This window comes from Odontomachus brunneus, unplaced genomic scaffold, assembly GCF_010583005.1.
Source record: "Odontomachus brunneus isolate Ranch 3 - 2012 unplaced genomic scaffold, Obru_v1 Obru_scaffold_108, whole genome shotgun sequence".
Lineage (NCBI taxonomy): Eukaryota > Metazoa > Arthropoda > Insecta > Hymenoptera > Formicidae > Odontomachus > Odontomachus brunneus.
Genome location: NW_022639558.1, coordinates 100,827 through 113,417, shown reverse-complemented (window position 1 = coordinate 113,417; position 12,591 = coordinate 100,827). Strand labels below are relative to the sequence as shown.

At 43.8% G+C, this 12,591-nt stretch overlaps 1 protein-coding gene across 1 annotated transcript in view; it reads left to right on the top strand.

The window, feature by feature from the left end:
* LOC116849214 (nuclear migration protein nudC) overlaps positions 1-12,214 on the top strand; it is a 101,724-nt gene extending 89,510 nt beyond the window's left edge. The window contains exons 5-7 of the mRNA XM_032826140.1: positions 9,294-9,488; positions 10,470-10,672; positions 10,749-12,214. Of these exons, the coding sequence (XP_032682031.1) occupies positions 9,294-9,488; positions 10,470-10,672; positions 10,749-10,800 (450 nt within the window). The 3' untranslated portion in view covers positions 10,801-12,214. The remainder of the gene's footprint in view (positions 1-9,293; positions 9,489-10,469; positions 10,673-10,748) is intronic.
* The last annotated feature ends 377 nt before the right edge of the window (positions 12,215-12,591 follow it).

Here is a 12,591-nt window from a genome sequence, read left to right as displayed (position 1 = left end):
CAATTTAAGTCAAACTTTGATGCGATTGATTATATATTGATTAATTTCACTGATCAATCGATTAAATAGTTTATTGTTATATATATAACAATAAACTATTTAATATATATATATATATATATATATATATATATATATATATATATATATATGACAATTGATTAATCTGGATTATTCGCTTGCTAATTATTTTAACCAAATAAACTTTTGACCGATTAATACTCAAAACAGAGATACAGTAAACTAACTACCCCAATTTTTTCGGTAAAATTGAGTACTGTTTTAATTTTTTCTTTGTGTGAAACGAGCTCAAAACTTTATTCAACGATGCGACCATTGAGTTGAGCCAATATTTCACTGGTTGTACTTATCGTCCGATCTACCTTGCCTCAATCAACCTTTTCGCAATTGAAAGAACATCTGTATCATACGTACGTAACGATTATATTTCAGTTCCGTTCATCTTTCACCGTCCACGAAATTTTTCATCTCGAATTCTTACGTCAGATTGTCGATCTGACACGATTTTTATTTAATTGAACTCGATTGCAGTCCGTGCAACAAAATTTGCGTAATCCTGATATACTTGGTCCCTTTTACCCGATTCTTTTCTCCTTTCCTTCAACGAACGTGTCGTTATGCTCTTTGCACGTTCCCACGTGCACCCTTCGAATTGCTCGAATCGTAAAAGTTGTTAATAGAAGGTCACACAGATCTGCCACAGGTAGTGTTACAGCTAATTATTAGCGCGCTGATTGTACTCGCTAACTCTCCACGCGGCTCCGCAAAAACCGCTACTAAATCCCAACTGTTTCGATGGAGCGGGGTATAATCCTTCCACGGGATTGTACCCCCGTTCAGCCTTCAGATTACAACGTTCATCGCGCTAAAGGGTTAGGCTGTAAAAACCGTCTTCCCTCGACCACTTAACCGCCAGAGCTCTCTATCTGCGCTCGGTCCTCTTCCATCTCTCGATTTCACTTTTGGCGGCCGCGGCGCACACCAGTCCTCTCCGACGAGGCCCCTTTCCTTCCCTCGGTCTCCTTACCTCTCTCAATAATTGCGCAAGCGGCGCGTTCGCGGCGCCTGGGCCCCGCGCGCGTGCCTCCTAACGAAAAGGATCATTACACTGGCGCAATTTGTAAAACGCCGCGTTCGCCGCGAATCTGCGAAAGTGGAGCGAATGTTGTTATTACTACCACAACATACACACATATACACATATACATGTCCGTCGTCGATCTAACGGCCGTGCAATTTTCCCCGCGCGCTCGCTTTATCCGCACTTAGGAAATTATCCATTGTGCGGGCCGCGCGCCGGCCGTTCGTCGCGCACAGAGGACGTTGGAGAGAAGGAAAAAAGACAGCTTTATTACGTCCCCCAACTCCTCGAGATTTTAACGTCGAATTCCCAAGCGCGAATTTCACGTATTAACGTCACGCCGCGTTATTTATTGTGCTAGTGTAACGATTGCGCAACATCTATGAGCGCTCGGGAAACCGGCACACTCGTGCCATCCTCTCCTCTCGCGATACTTTCGTGTGTATGATACTTGAAGTCTTCATAGCGCGTAACTGCAATGAACTGAAGGTAGACGTCACCGCGAACGGGAGCGAGTTTCGTAAGGCGAGTTTCCGCATGAACGTCGGTGATGAGCGCGACGGCGGCACCGTCGTTCTGCCTCGCACGCGCGACTGCGCCTCGACGTCGAGGATGACGTCGATTAACGTCAGAATTGGTTGCTTAACGACACGATCGGCTGATCATTAATCACCGAAATCCTCGACGAGAGGATTAGCATGGTTCTCGTTAAATCAGCGGAAGCCGCACAATCCGCCGATTCTTACGGCAGACAGTTTCACGTAAGCAAAACGGGAGCCCTCCCACCTGCCGCTATAAAAATTCCTATCTGGCTGTTAACCGTCACCCGGATGACCATCGGCTAGGAAACGTCGGTCAAGAGCCGATAGAGGATGGCAATCGCCGGGGAGCCATTACCGCGGGACACGTTGTAATGTTATTGTCGCGGACCGAGCGCGCAGATTGCGAAACCAATTCGCGTCGGTCAGCATCATTTGAACACTGTCAACGCCATCCGAACCGGCATCCGAACGGTGTCGTTACGCCACTGCCATTGGCGGCGGGCGACGCCGACGGCGAATCGAGGCGGGGAGTAGAATCGCGAGGACGCGAAAAGCGCGAGGAGCAGCCACGACGACGACGACGACGACGACGATGACGACGACGACGACGACGTCGGAGAGGAGAACGGCGGGAGGTGGAGGCGGCGAAGAGAGGCCGCGGGAGTGAGGGACGGGCGAGAGGCAAGGTCGTTCTTTGACCCGAAACGTGGTCAGCTCGGCGCCAATTTTTCGGGAGGAACCGGTCTCACCCGGCCCCCTGGAATTCTGGCTGGCTGGCTGGTTGGCTGGCTGGCTAGTTGGCTGGCTGGCTGGCTGGCTGGCTGGTCGGCTGCACATCGCGACCGAACCTGCGGTTTCGCCGAGAAACCGAGTGCGACACGTTGATTCTATAGCAGCAGCAGCAGGCCGCACCTGCCTGCTCGCTCGCTCGCCCGTTTGTTGCTCGCGTCGACGACGTATCGGCCGATATCGCGGCGAGGTCCCGGACGATTAATAACGAGAAGCCCACCTCGGTCAGCCTCGTCAATCAAGCGTAATCGAGGATCGCGTAAAAAACGAGAAGGGGTCAGCGCGCCTCGCGGACCGTTTAACAACGTCGCCCGGGCCCCGCGAGAGAAGGCGGAGGGAGAAGGCGCGTCTAATTGATCGATCTGGTCGATAAATTCCTGCGTGCGTCATCGGATATTCCCGCTGGTATTGACGAAAATCGGGACTCCGAGTCAGCCGGATGTACCGGGGACACCTGTCGAGATAAGCGCTCATTGTCAAGCGGGACGCGTCGTAATTAGTTTGCGGTATCACAGCGACGCGCACTTGTGCAACAAGGATTGTCGCTGCTCAACACGCCACTAATGCGATCTAATCTCCGCAGGCTTCGAGCAACACTTCTTCGACTTTGAATCGTGGCATCCGCGATATCTCGCGAGTAAGCTCAAAGCTTACTCTTTAAGAAGCCTCTCTAAGAAGCGTTTGCAACGTTTGCTTAACGTTTTAGTGAAGTAGTTTCCTTTACGTGTCAACCTTGTCCGCGCATAGACTCATTTTCGCTTTAGCACCTCGTCCTTGGCGCCTGGAGGTGAAGTCGTATCCGTTGGTCTTCTCCACTCTCTAAAGTACAATCAGTGTGTTCTCTTCTCTGAAATGCTTTACAATTACTATAATACTATGATACTAATAATAATACTATATTTATAATTGTTATACTTATAATTGATAATTAAGTTAACAATCAGTAAAGATCTCGCTGAAAGAATCGATAGTGACGACTAGTGTTGTTCTTATTATTGATGCAGTTTGTAAACACGGAAAAGACACAACTGCTTTAGTGCAGCTAAATTTTCTGTTATCTGGGGATCAGACGAAAATCTCGGTTGTAGGAACAGATAGATTCCTGTAAAAGGTTTCTATTCAATCAATTGCTCTCAGTTATTTTAAGTGAGTTTTAACGCAGTTGAGTGTTCAGATGAATGTTTTCGATCATAGTAACGGAGATATTATTTCGTGTCAGCGAGTCTCTCATCTGGCTCTTACTCAATTACACGCGAACTGAAATCTTTTTCTCATGCAAATAGTGTCATTGCACGTGAATCGCATGAACATCGTTGTTTCCATCGCCACAAACGCAGAAAGTTGAGTTTTATAGAAGGTGTGACAAATATTCGTACTACAGATTTTGCAGTGAAATCTTATCCTACTGGAAAAAAATTCAGTTTGTGTAACTGAATGGGACCAAACGAAAAGAAACCTTCTATGGGAATCTTTCTGTTGCCATAACCGAGTTTTCCGTCTGATTTCCAGGTAATGGACAATTTAGTTGCACTAACAGAGTTGCTTTCTTTGTGCAAAATCAATGAGATATGCAAGATGGAGCGGTCAAGTACAAGTTTCCACTGGAAATCAACGGATATATTCACTGACTATCGGCGAAATACTCTTACTCATCCAATCAGAAGCATTTTTACTGATTCATTTTAAGAGAGCATCGTCATCGCCGCGCCACCGAGAGAGCGAGGGATCTTACTCTCCTCTTGTCGTCACCCTTGTCGGCGCGCTTGCTCGCACAATGCGAATAGAAAAGTCGTGCTAATTAACCGCGCATTAACGCGTCGTCATCGTCGTCGTCATTATAAATTTCAATTCAGTCACGAAAGATCCTCGCGCGTCGAAAAGAGGTGCGCGCGCGCGCTTATTCGACATCGTGAGTAACGTGCGAACTATTCGATTGCGCAACCGAGGCCGGCGCTAACGTATCCGATCCTTTAGTATCAAGGATTCCGACGAAGCGCCAAATAAATCGGTTATCCGCGAGGCGACGCGGCCGGCTGGCTGCGCTGCAGCCTTCGAAATCGTACGCGCTCGCTCGCCCGCGACAAGTCCGAATGCCGAGGTCTCTCTGAGGAGCGTCGCCGTCGCCACCGCTCCTCTATGAGCACTCGAGGCATCTGAAACGAACCCGTATGTACGAACACGCGATATCCCGCGCGCCATTTTTTACAGCAATGTGTCATTTGTAAGCGGCGACAACGCTCGAAATGATCCGTCGCGATGCTGGTCCCACGCGCGGGGGAACGTCCTTGCACACAACAAATTATGCGTTTACCCCAGAGCTATTAAATACATTATAAATTAAGAGAGAGATCTCTGGAGAGAGAAGAATGTCGCGCGCCTAACTCCGCGGGTCCAACGTGAACGGTCCGTCCGTCCGTGTTTTATTTCGCCGAATAAGCGACCCAGATACACTGAAGTAAAAATTATCTTAAAATCAACAAATAATTCTTTGATGCTATTAACATATTTATTCACAAATCTAAATTCTCTTTATTTAAACCAAATATTGTTTACTTAAATCATGTAAACAATATTTGATTTAAATAATGAGAATTTAGATTTAAGTAAATATGTTAATGGTATCCATCAAAGAAATATTTGTTGATTTTAAGGTAATTTTTCTCTCAGTGTGGATTCTCACGATATCGTGACGTGAAACACGCTGTGCTGGTGGAAACTGCTTGACTTTTTTATTGCGTTTGTGATGTCAATGTACTCTGTACTGAATTAATTATTAAGTTTATTGTACAATAATGTAGATTTTCTGTGTTATACTTGTGACTACAGATTTACTCAAAAGTGACACTCGGATTTTTATGTTACATTTTACACGACACATTGTTTTGAGCAAATTTTCATCACTTTTTTCGCATTTCTATCTCATCATTCTGTGTGAGAAATATGAGTGTCATATGAACCGCTCATAGGAGGTGGAACTTTTGCAAATCGAGTAAGTTGAGTAAAGCTGTCGAACTTACGCACATCTGTCTATCTGGCGAGCAGCATTGATGGATGAAAATTTTCTTTGATCAAAATAATCGGCGTATCAATCGTTGAAATAAATAAACCGTCACGTACAAAGTCACAGATAATTTCATCGATTGATGGATTTAATTTTTAATCAAGCTTTGACGCGATTGATTGTGCACTTGATTAACTTCATCCATTGATTAAATTGCTCGTGATCACATACATGACGGCTGAATGATTTGTATGATTGATCCACCGATTATCTTGGTCAAAGAAAATGTTCATCGACTGATGCTCAACACTGCTGCGGGAGTCTCCTCCCGGAGACGCGAGGATCGGCTGTGAATCCGTAATGAGTGATCGGTCGCGCGCGGTGCGCTTTTAATGCCGATGTGTCATTTTATATACACGCACCGTGTTATTAATGTGCACGCTCGCGCGCGAAAGAATGGAATTTTACGGAATTCGGTCAACCTGCCGCTACCGCCGCCGCACCCGCACAGCTCTCTCCCCGGTCCGAGCCACAAACAAATATCGTTGTATCCGCTCGCTCGGCATTAAACATTATTATATCCCGACGAGATCATTAAAGCGCACACGTCACAGTCTATTTGGCTCTCGCGGACTAGACCTCGGCACAGCCGGCGGCGACCTTAAATGCTACGACCGTCTTCTTCCTCGCCTCTTCTCTCGCGCTGCCGCTTTTATAATGATATTCCACTATGTTAACTCCGGGCGTAAAGTCGGTAGCCATGATCCGTTTCCACGCACCGGTGCGCCCGGCTCCGACGCCGCTACCGTTGTCGTCATCATCATCATCATCATCATCATCATCGTCGTCTTCTTCGTCGTCGTCTTCGTCTTCGCCACCGTCTTCGTTCCCGTCCGTCATGTTGGGAATCTAAGAACGTCCGACCACACGAGAAGATAATGATCTCTCTGTAACGCGAGACGCGGCTTTATTGTTCCCCTTATGGGCCGAAATAACGACGAGGCGGTTAGAATGAGATATCAAGCGCCGGAGAATTCGCGTGGACGGCGAATGATACGGTAAACGCACGGCCTGTGTGTCGAAACGACCGCTAATGAGATCGGACCGAAACGTATCGACTCGGTCGCGGCATTTAAAAGGCAAAACGCCGCCGACAGTCCGGTCAGCGCGATCTTAGAAGTCGCTACGAGCAATTATGTAGATACGCGGGAGACCTTACCATGTCATTTGAATAATATAAACTAGAAAAAGAATTTCGAGGTAAGGTTCAAGATAATGCAGCGGAATTTGCATGCGTAATAATGTCAAGAAACGCTCTCGCCGCCTGGCCGGTTGGCTCGTGTGTGTGCTGTGTACGTGTGTACTTTCCGCAGGAATCGAAATTGAAATATAGACGATATGCTGATACACACACATACACACGCGCGAGAAATAAACACGTATATATATACAGTCTAAATAAATACACCGCTCTTGATCACGAGAATATATGCGAATATGTTAATGAATTTTAGCGGCCACTTCATAACTCGAACCGGAACGAATATCCTCAGCTCAGGCGGAAGATATACGATTGTTTGCTGATTGTGAACAGCTGATTGTTTATCAACGACTCGGAATTGCGGCGAGATCGTAGGATAAGACATCCGGTTATTGGTTTCCCTCTTTAGTTATTGACACTCTAGACAAACCTGCTCCTTCTTGCGGCATTTAGTTGTGAAGATTTCTTTTGGAATCATAGAATGTAGAAGCGAGACACTTAACTGTAATGCTGTTTGCAAGGAGAACCAGACTTCTCTAGAGTCGTATCAATAGTCGTCACTTGAAACATGTCTCAGACGAGACACTCAGTTTTAAAAGACTTGCATTAATAGTCGTTACTTGAAATTTGCCTCAGGTGATATATTCAGATTTGAATTTAGAGCCAGATGCGAATTTTTCTGAAATCACGATTGCAAATATAATGTTACGTGTATCATATGATTCAATTGAAAAGCTCAAATCCAATTCTAAATTCATATCTGAATATCTCACATGGGACAAGTTTCAAGTAATGATCTTTAATATAGGTTTTAACTACTTAGAGTATTAATGATCACGGGAAATGCCAATAATTTGGCCAATAATTTACCCTATTTTGAGGCAGTCTTGGGTATTAATTAATGGATTTTTGTTTTACTAAAAAACTTATCGAAATTGTAGTGATTTCCTAAATCGTACCTCACCAAGCATATGTGACTTTTCTTTTAATGTTTAATATTTATTCTAAAATAATACACAATCTGAACATTTTTTGTCTTTACATTCCTTATTATTATTCATTTTATTTCTCATTTTTTACTATTAGATGGTAAAAAATACCTCCATATTCAATAATAATAAAGAAATTAATAAGATACGAGATTGGTACGATTTCAAGGCAACTTGCCCCTGAATCGACGAGTCAATAATCAAAATTAATCAATCATCATGTATGTAACCACGAATAATTTAATCAATTGGTGAAATAAATTATTAATCATATTAAAACTTGATTAATAATTATTTTCGTCACAATCGAGATAAAATTGCTCGCTGATGATATACATGAGGATTGATGAATTTTGACTATTGACCTGCCAGTTATTTGAATCGCAGAAAATTCTCATCGATCAATGCCCAGCATTCTGCCTTAAAGGCAGTCACGCGACATGTGTCTACGCGATCGCAATTTCGACGACGGCGAACGCGCGTCAGGTGACGCGCGATCGACTCGCGGATGACTGGATGGAAATAAAAACGATCGAGAGTGCCGTCGCGCGTAAGGCAAACATTCACATCGAGCGATCGAGCGATTACTACTCTTGACCTGGCCGAACTGGCAATGACCCGAAGTCGGGAGATCCGATCCGCGGATGTCTGCCGTCAATTAAAGCGAGCACTCTTCGTGCTTAACGAGGTGTATCCCAGGAATGCCGCGAGCCATTTCGCCTCGCGAATCGTTACGATGCATCTTTCATCCTCGCGCGGGTTCGAGAGATTCTCTCGCCGCCGCCCGATCCTCCCGAGTGTTCAAGGCCCTCTCCCTCTCCCCCTCCCTCCCCTCCTCACTGCGCGTTGAGGTCATAGCGATTTTTCGTTTCCGAAATCCGTGGCCGAGGTCGCGGTGAATTGGATCACGATGACGACGATCCACCGCGGCGAGAGATCGTAATCGCAGAAGGACAAAACACCGCTGGAGAACGCCGCGAACGATTCTCACCCTCGCCGTTGATCGCCACGATCGAATCGATCGATCGATCGAACGAACGAACGATCGATCATGCCATCCATTCTCTCTGCGTCCCTCGTTGCGTACGTAGCGCGATTGTCCATCGGGTTCGCGTGGCTTTTTGGCGTGTCACTACCTTAAACACCATTCATCATTCAAATAAATGTTTATCTTGCTTAAAAAAAAAGGAACTTGTTCCCGTTGAGTAAATAAATAAATTAATTAATTGATGCGAGCTTTCCGCGTGAAATTTTCATCATAAACGATACTCTGAGAGAAAAGATATTTGAAAATTTATCTGTGAGACATGAAATTCATTTTTGTGGTAATAAATTTTATATCCCGCAAATGGCCTCCCAAGTATTCTGTGCACACTGCAATACTGGTGTCGATAACTCTAGTAGTACTTGAAGCGAATGATTTCTTCTCAATGTATAATGAGAAAAAAAATACTTCAAATTTATTTTTGTGAAATATATATTTTATTTCACAGAAATAAACTTTATATCCCGCAAATAAAAGTTTCTTTTTCTATTTCTTTTTCACAGTGTAAGGATAAAAGGCCGGCTTAAGCGAACGCGCGTTGCGCTCTGTTTTCCTGTGTTACAGATTAAGTTACCGTTAAAGGTGAACTTTTCGGTACGACCCAGGGATGTGGTAGTGACAATCGCGAAGAAGCACCTGAGCTGCGGCCTGAAGGGCCAGTCGCCGATCCTCGACGGCGATTTCCCGCACGAGGTCAAACTCGAGGAGTCAACTTGGGTAATCGAGGACGGGAAAGTGTTGCTGATTAATCTGGAAAAGGTGAGTCGGTGGGCACATACGCACACGCATACATATGGCTGTGTGTGCGTGTGTGTACGCGCGAGCACGCACGTATGTGTGTGTGTTGTTAATGTGCTTTTTCGCGGCCTCGCCGATCCGCGGCCTTGCCGGAACGATGATTCCGACGGTTCTAACATCGCCCAGTCGCAGATGGAGATTCGAGATACGCGCGATCGATCGGCGAACGAATCCGCCGGACTGACGTGTCCCTGGACGAGCGCGAAATACGGCGTTTAATTGAGCGAAGGTCCAATTAATTCCGCCGTGTCTGATTATCGTGTAAACAGATTAGTTCGCGATATTGCTGTTCTTGTTGCGGCTTTTACCCGACATTTTGTCTCACGGAACAGGTTGTTTACATTTCAATACGTCGCGATTAATTTGCGATACGCGCCATGACGATTTAGATTGCGCGATATATACAGTACAGTACAGATTTGTCTTGAGAACTGGCGGAAACTGGCCGTCATCGGATGGTATAACTATCTTTGCTACTAAAGCTTATTATTTAACATTGGCAGAATCATCTGAATCTTAGAGTAATGCCATATCTTATAACGCCCAAAGAATTCTTCGGGAAGTAAAAGAAAAATATTCTTAAAGTTAGAGGAATTTCATCTTTCATCTACAGTACAAGTCTGTTCTCAATAGAAATTTCTTCTAAGGCAATCTGCTTTATGTAACATATTCCTCTTGATTCGAAAGGAAGAAAGTTAGAATAATATTTAGATAGATTTCTAATTAATGATCCACTTCATTAAAAAGAGGAATATACTCTTTTAGTCAAAGTTTTCACTTAGAATATAAGATTACAGGAAATAGCAGGCTTTGCAACTCGAGTTCTTTTTTATTTTCTGATTGCGTGCGAATGAAAATGTTGCATATAATCGGTCTTCGAAAGCGCGTCGGACGTAGATAACCAGAGCGTTATTTCGAGACGATATTTGCCGTCGTCCGCAGGTGAATAAGATGCAATGGTGGGCGCACGTGATAACGAGCGAGCCGGAAATCAGCACAAAGAAAGTGAACCCCGAACCGAGCAAACTGTCCGACCTCGACATCGAGACGAGAGGTCTCGTGGAGAAGATGATGTACGATCAGAGGCAGAAAGAGCTCGGACTGCCGACGTCCGACGAGCAGAAGAAGCAGGGCGTTATCAAAAAGTAGGGATTACACTGCGCGTCGATATTTGTCGCGTGCGCGTCGACGGGCTTTCGTTAATTCGTGGCGATTTTCCAGATTTATGGAGCAGCATCCCGAGATGGACTTCTCTAAGTGCAAATTTAATTAACTCAGCCCGAGCACGAGTCATCGTTCAAGGCGTTCACCACACTTAAAATTCCGGATGCCGCACCGTTGGGTACCGTTGCGTTCGCGTCTCGCTCTTTCGTGATCGTGTAACGTCGTGCGCGATCTCCCGCGCTCGACGTTCCGTACACCCGAAGGAAGAGGTCAACGCGATTGCAACATACACATTGCGCTTGAAGGTTGCAGGAGATGGCAGCACCATGTTAGACCGCAGCACCAGCTACAGAGTTCTGCTGTCGATTGCGAGACTACGATTAAGAATTCTCCAATTTATTTTCCTATTTACCGTGCGTTTTCCTTTTGCTTTTTTGTACTTTATCTAACTGTTATCTTTCCAGAGGAGAGTACGGTCGTGCATCGCACGCGAGAGTAAATATTCAACTTGTGCACTGTATTTTATCTACCAAGTAAGTCGACTGTATCGATCTATTGATAAAGAGAGATGTATATTAGAAGCACACCGTATTGACTTGATTTAGTGGATAAAGGTTGTATAAACATTTCTCTTTACGAGGTTATATTATCAATAATATCAATCGGCGTGTAACAAATATCTGCTGCAAAGAAATAAGTGATAATCAAATCATGTATACGTATGACAAACACGATTAGTTAATTTCTTGCAAAAATTGTGCTTTATTCCCCTCGATCTCTCTTACACAAAACGCTACAAACTTGTCTCCGATGAGAATGTAGTGTGTCGTGTAACAACGTAACAAAATGTAATGGCAGATCGCAGCGCAATTAGCCTTACGTTTAGTGCTTTCAAACATTTAGGACTGTATTGATAGTCGTCACTTGAAATTTGCTTTATATGAGATATTTAGATTTTTCCTCTGATTTAGATCCAAGTTTTTTCAATTAAATTTTGTGATATATATAAATATTGTGATATATATTATGTCTGTAATTGCGATTCAACTGAAAAACTCTCCTCTAATACTGCAATTCTAGACAAAATCGTAAAACTCGTAACTTGTTTTCGTAAGATTCGTAAGAACTCATGAGTAGATCTGCAATTCTATGCAGACTGTATGTTATATGATAACTCATAAATATCTACGATTTTTTTTTGTTTTGTAAGCTATGACTTTACGATTTCACGATTTATTCGTATATTTGCTTAAAATTACAGCATAAGTCTGAACTCAAATCTGAGTATCTCATTTGAAAGGAGTTTCAAGTAACGATTATTGATATAGACTTTAATCTTTTAAATTTTTTGAGAGAACCTCTTAAACTTTTACTTTCAGTATGACAGATCGATCTTCTATTTTTATCCACGATTTATTCTCGTCGAATACCTAGTTAAGATTCCGGTTCTGCGTTGAACCGGAATTCCGTTAAACTTTGGAAGATCAACAAAAATAAAAAACCTCGAGATGATACCATATAAATTATTGTTCTACCTTGATGTTACAAACATTTACTACTGCCGTTTTTTCCGTGTTGAGGCTTGAAACGTACTCGTTCAAGAGCGTTTTAACACGTTAAATTGTCTCGATATTTTATCTGCACTTAATCTTTATTTTTCACTTTAGTAACTGAGAGAATTACGAATGTTGGCTTTGGAGTAGATTTTATGTTTTGACTAAGGTATCTTTTTATTCTCTTTCGGTGAATTCGTGAAACGTCCGTTAAAATTGAAATTATTTTTTGCATATTTGGAAATAATCACCCAACATCCTTTGTCCTGGCATTCTGACTGTTGGCTGTTCTATCGTGACACACGAAAGAATTCGCGATGCATGAAGGCCAAGTGTGTTTTGAAAGG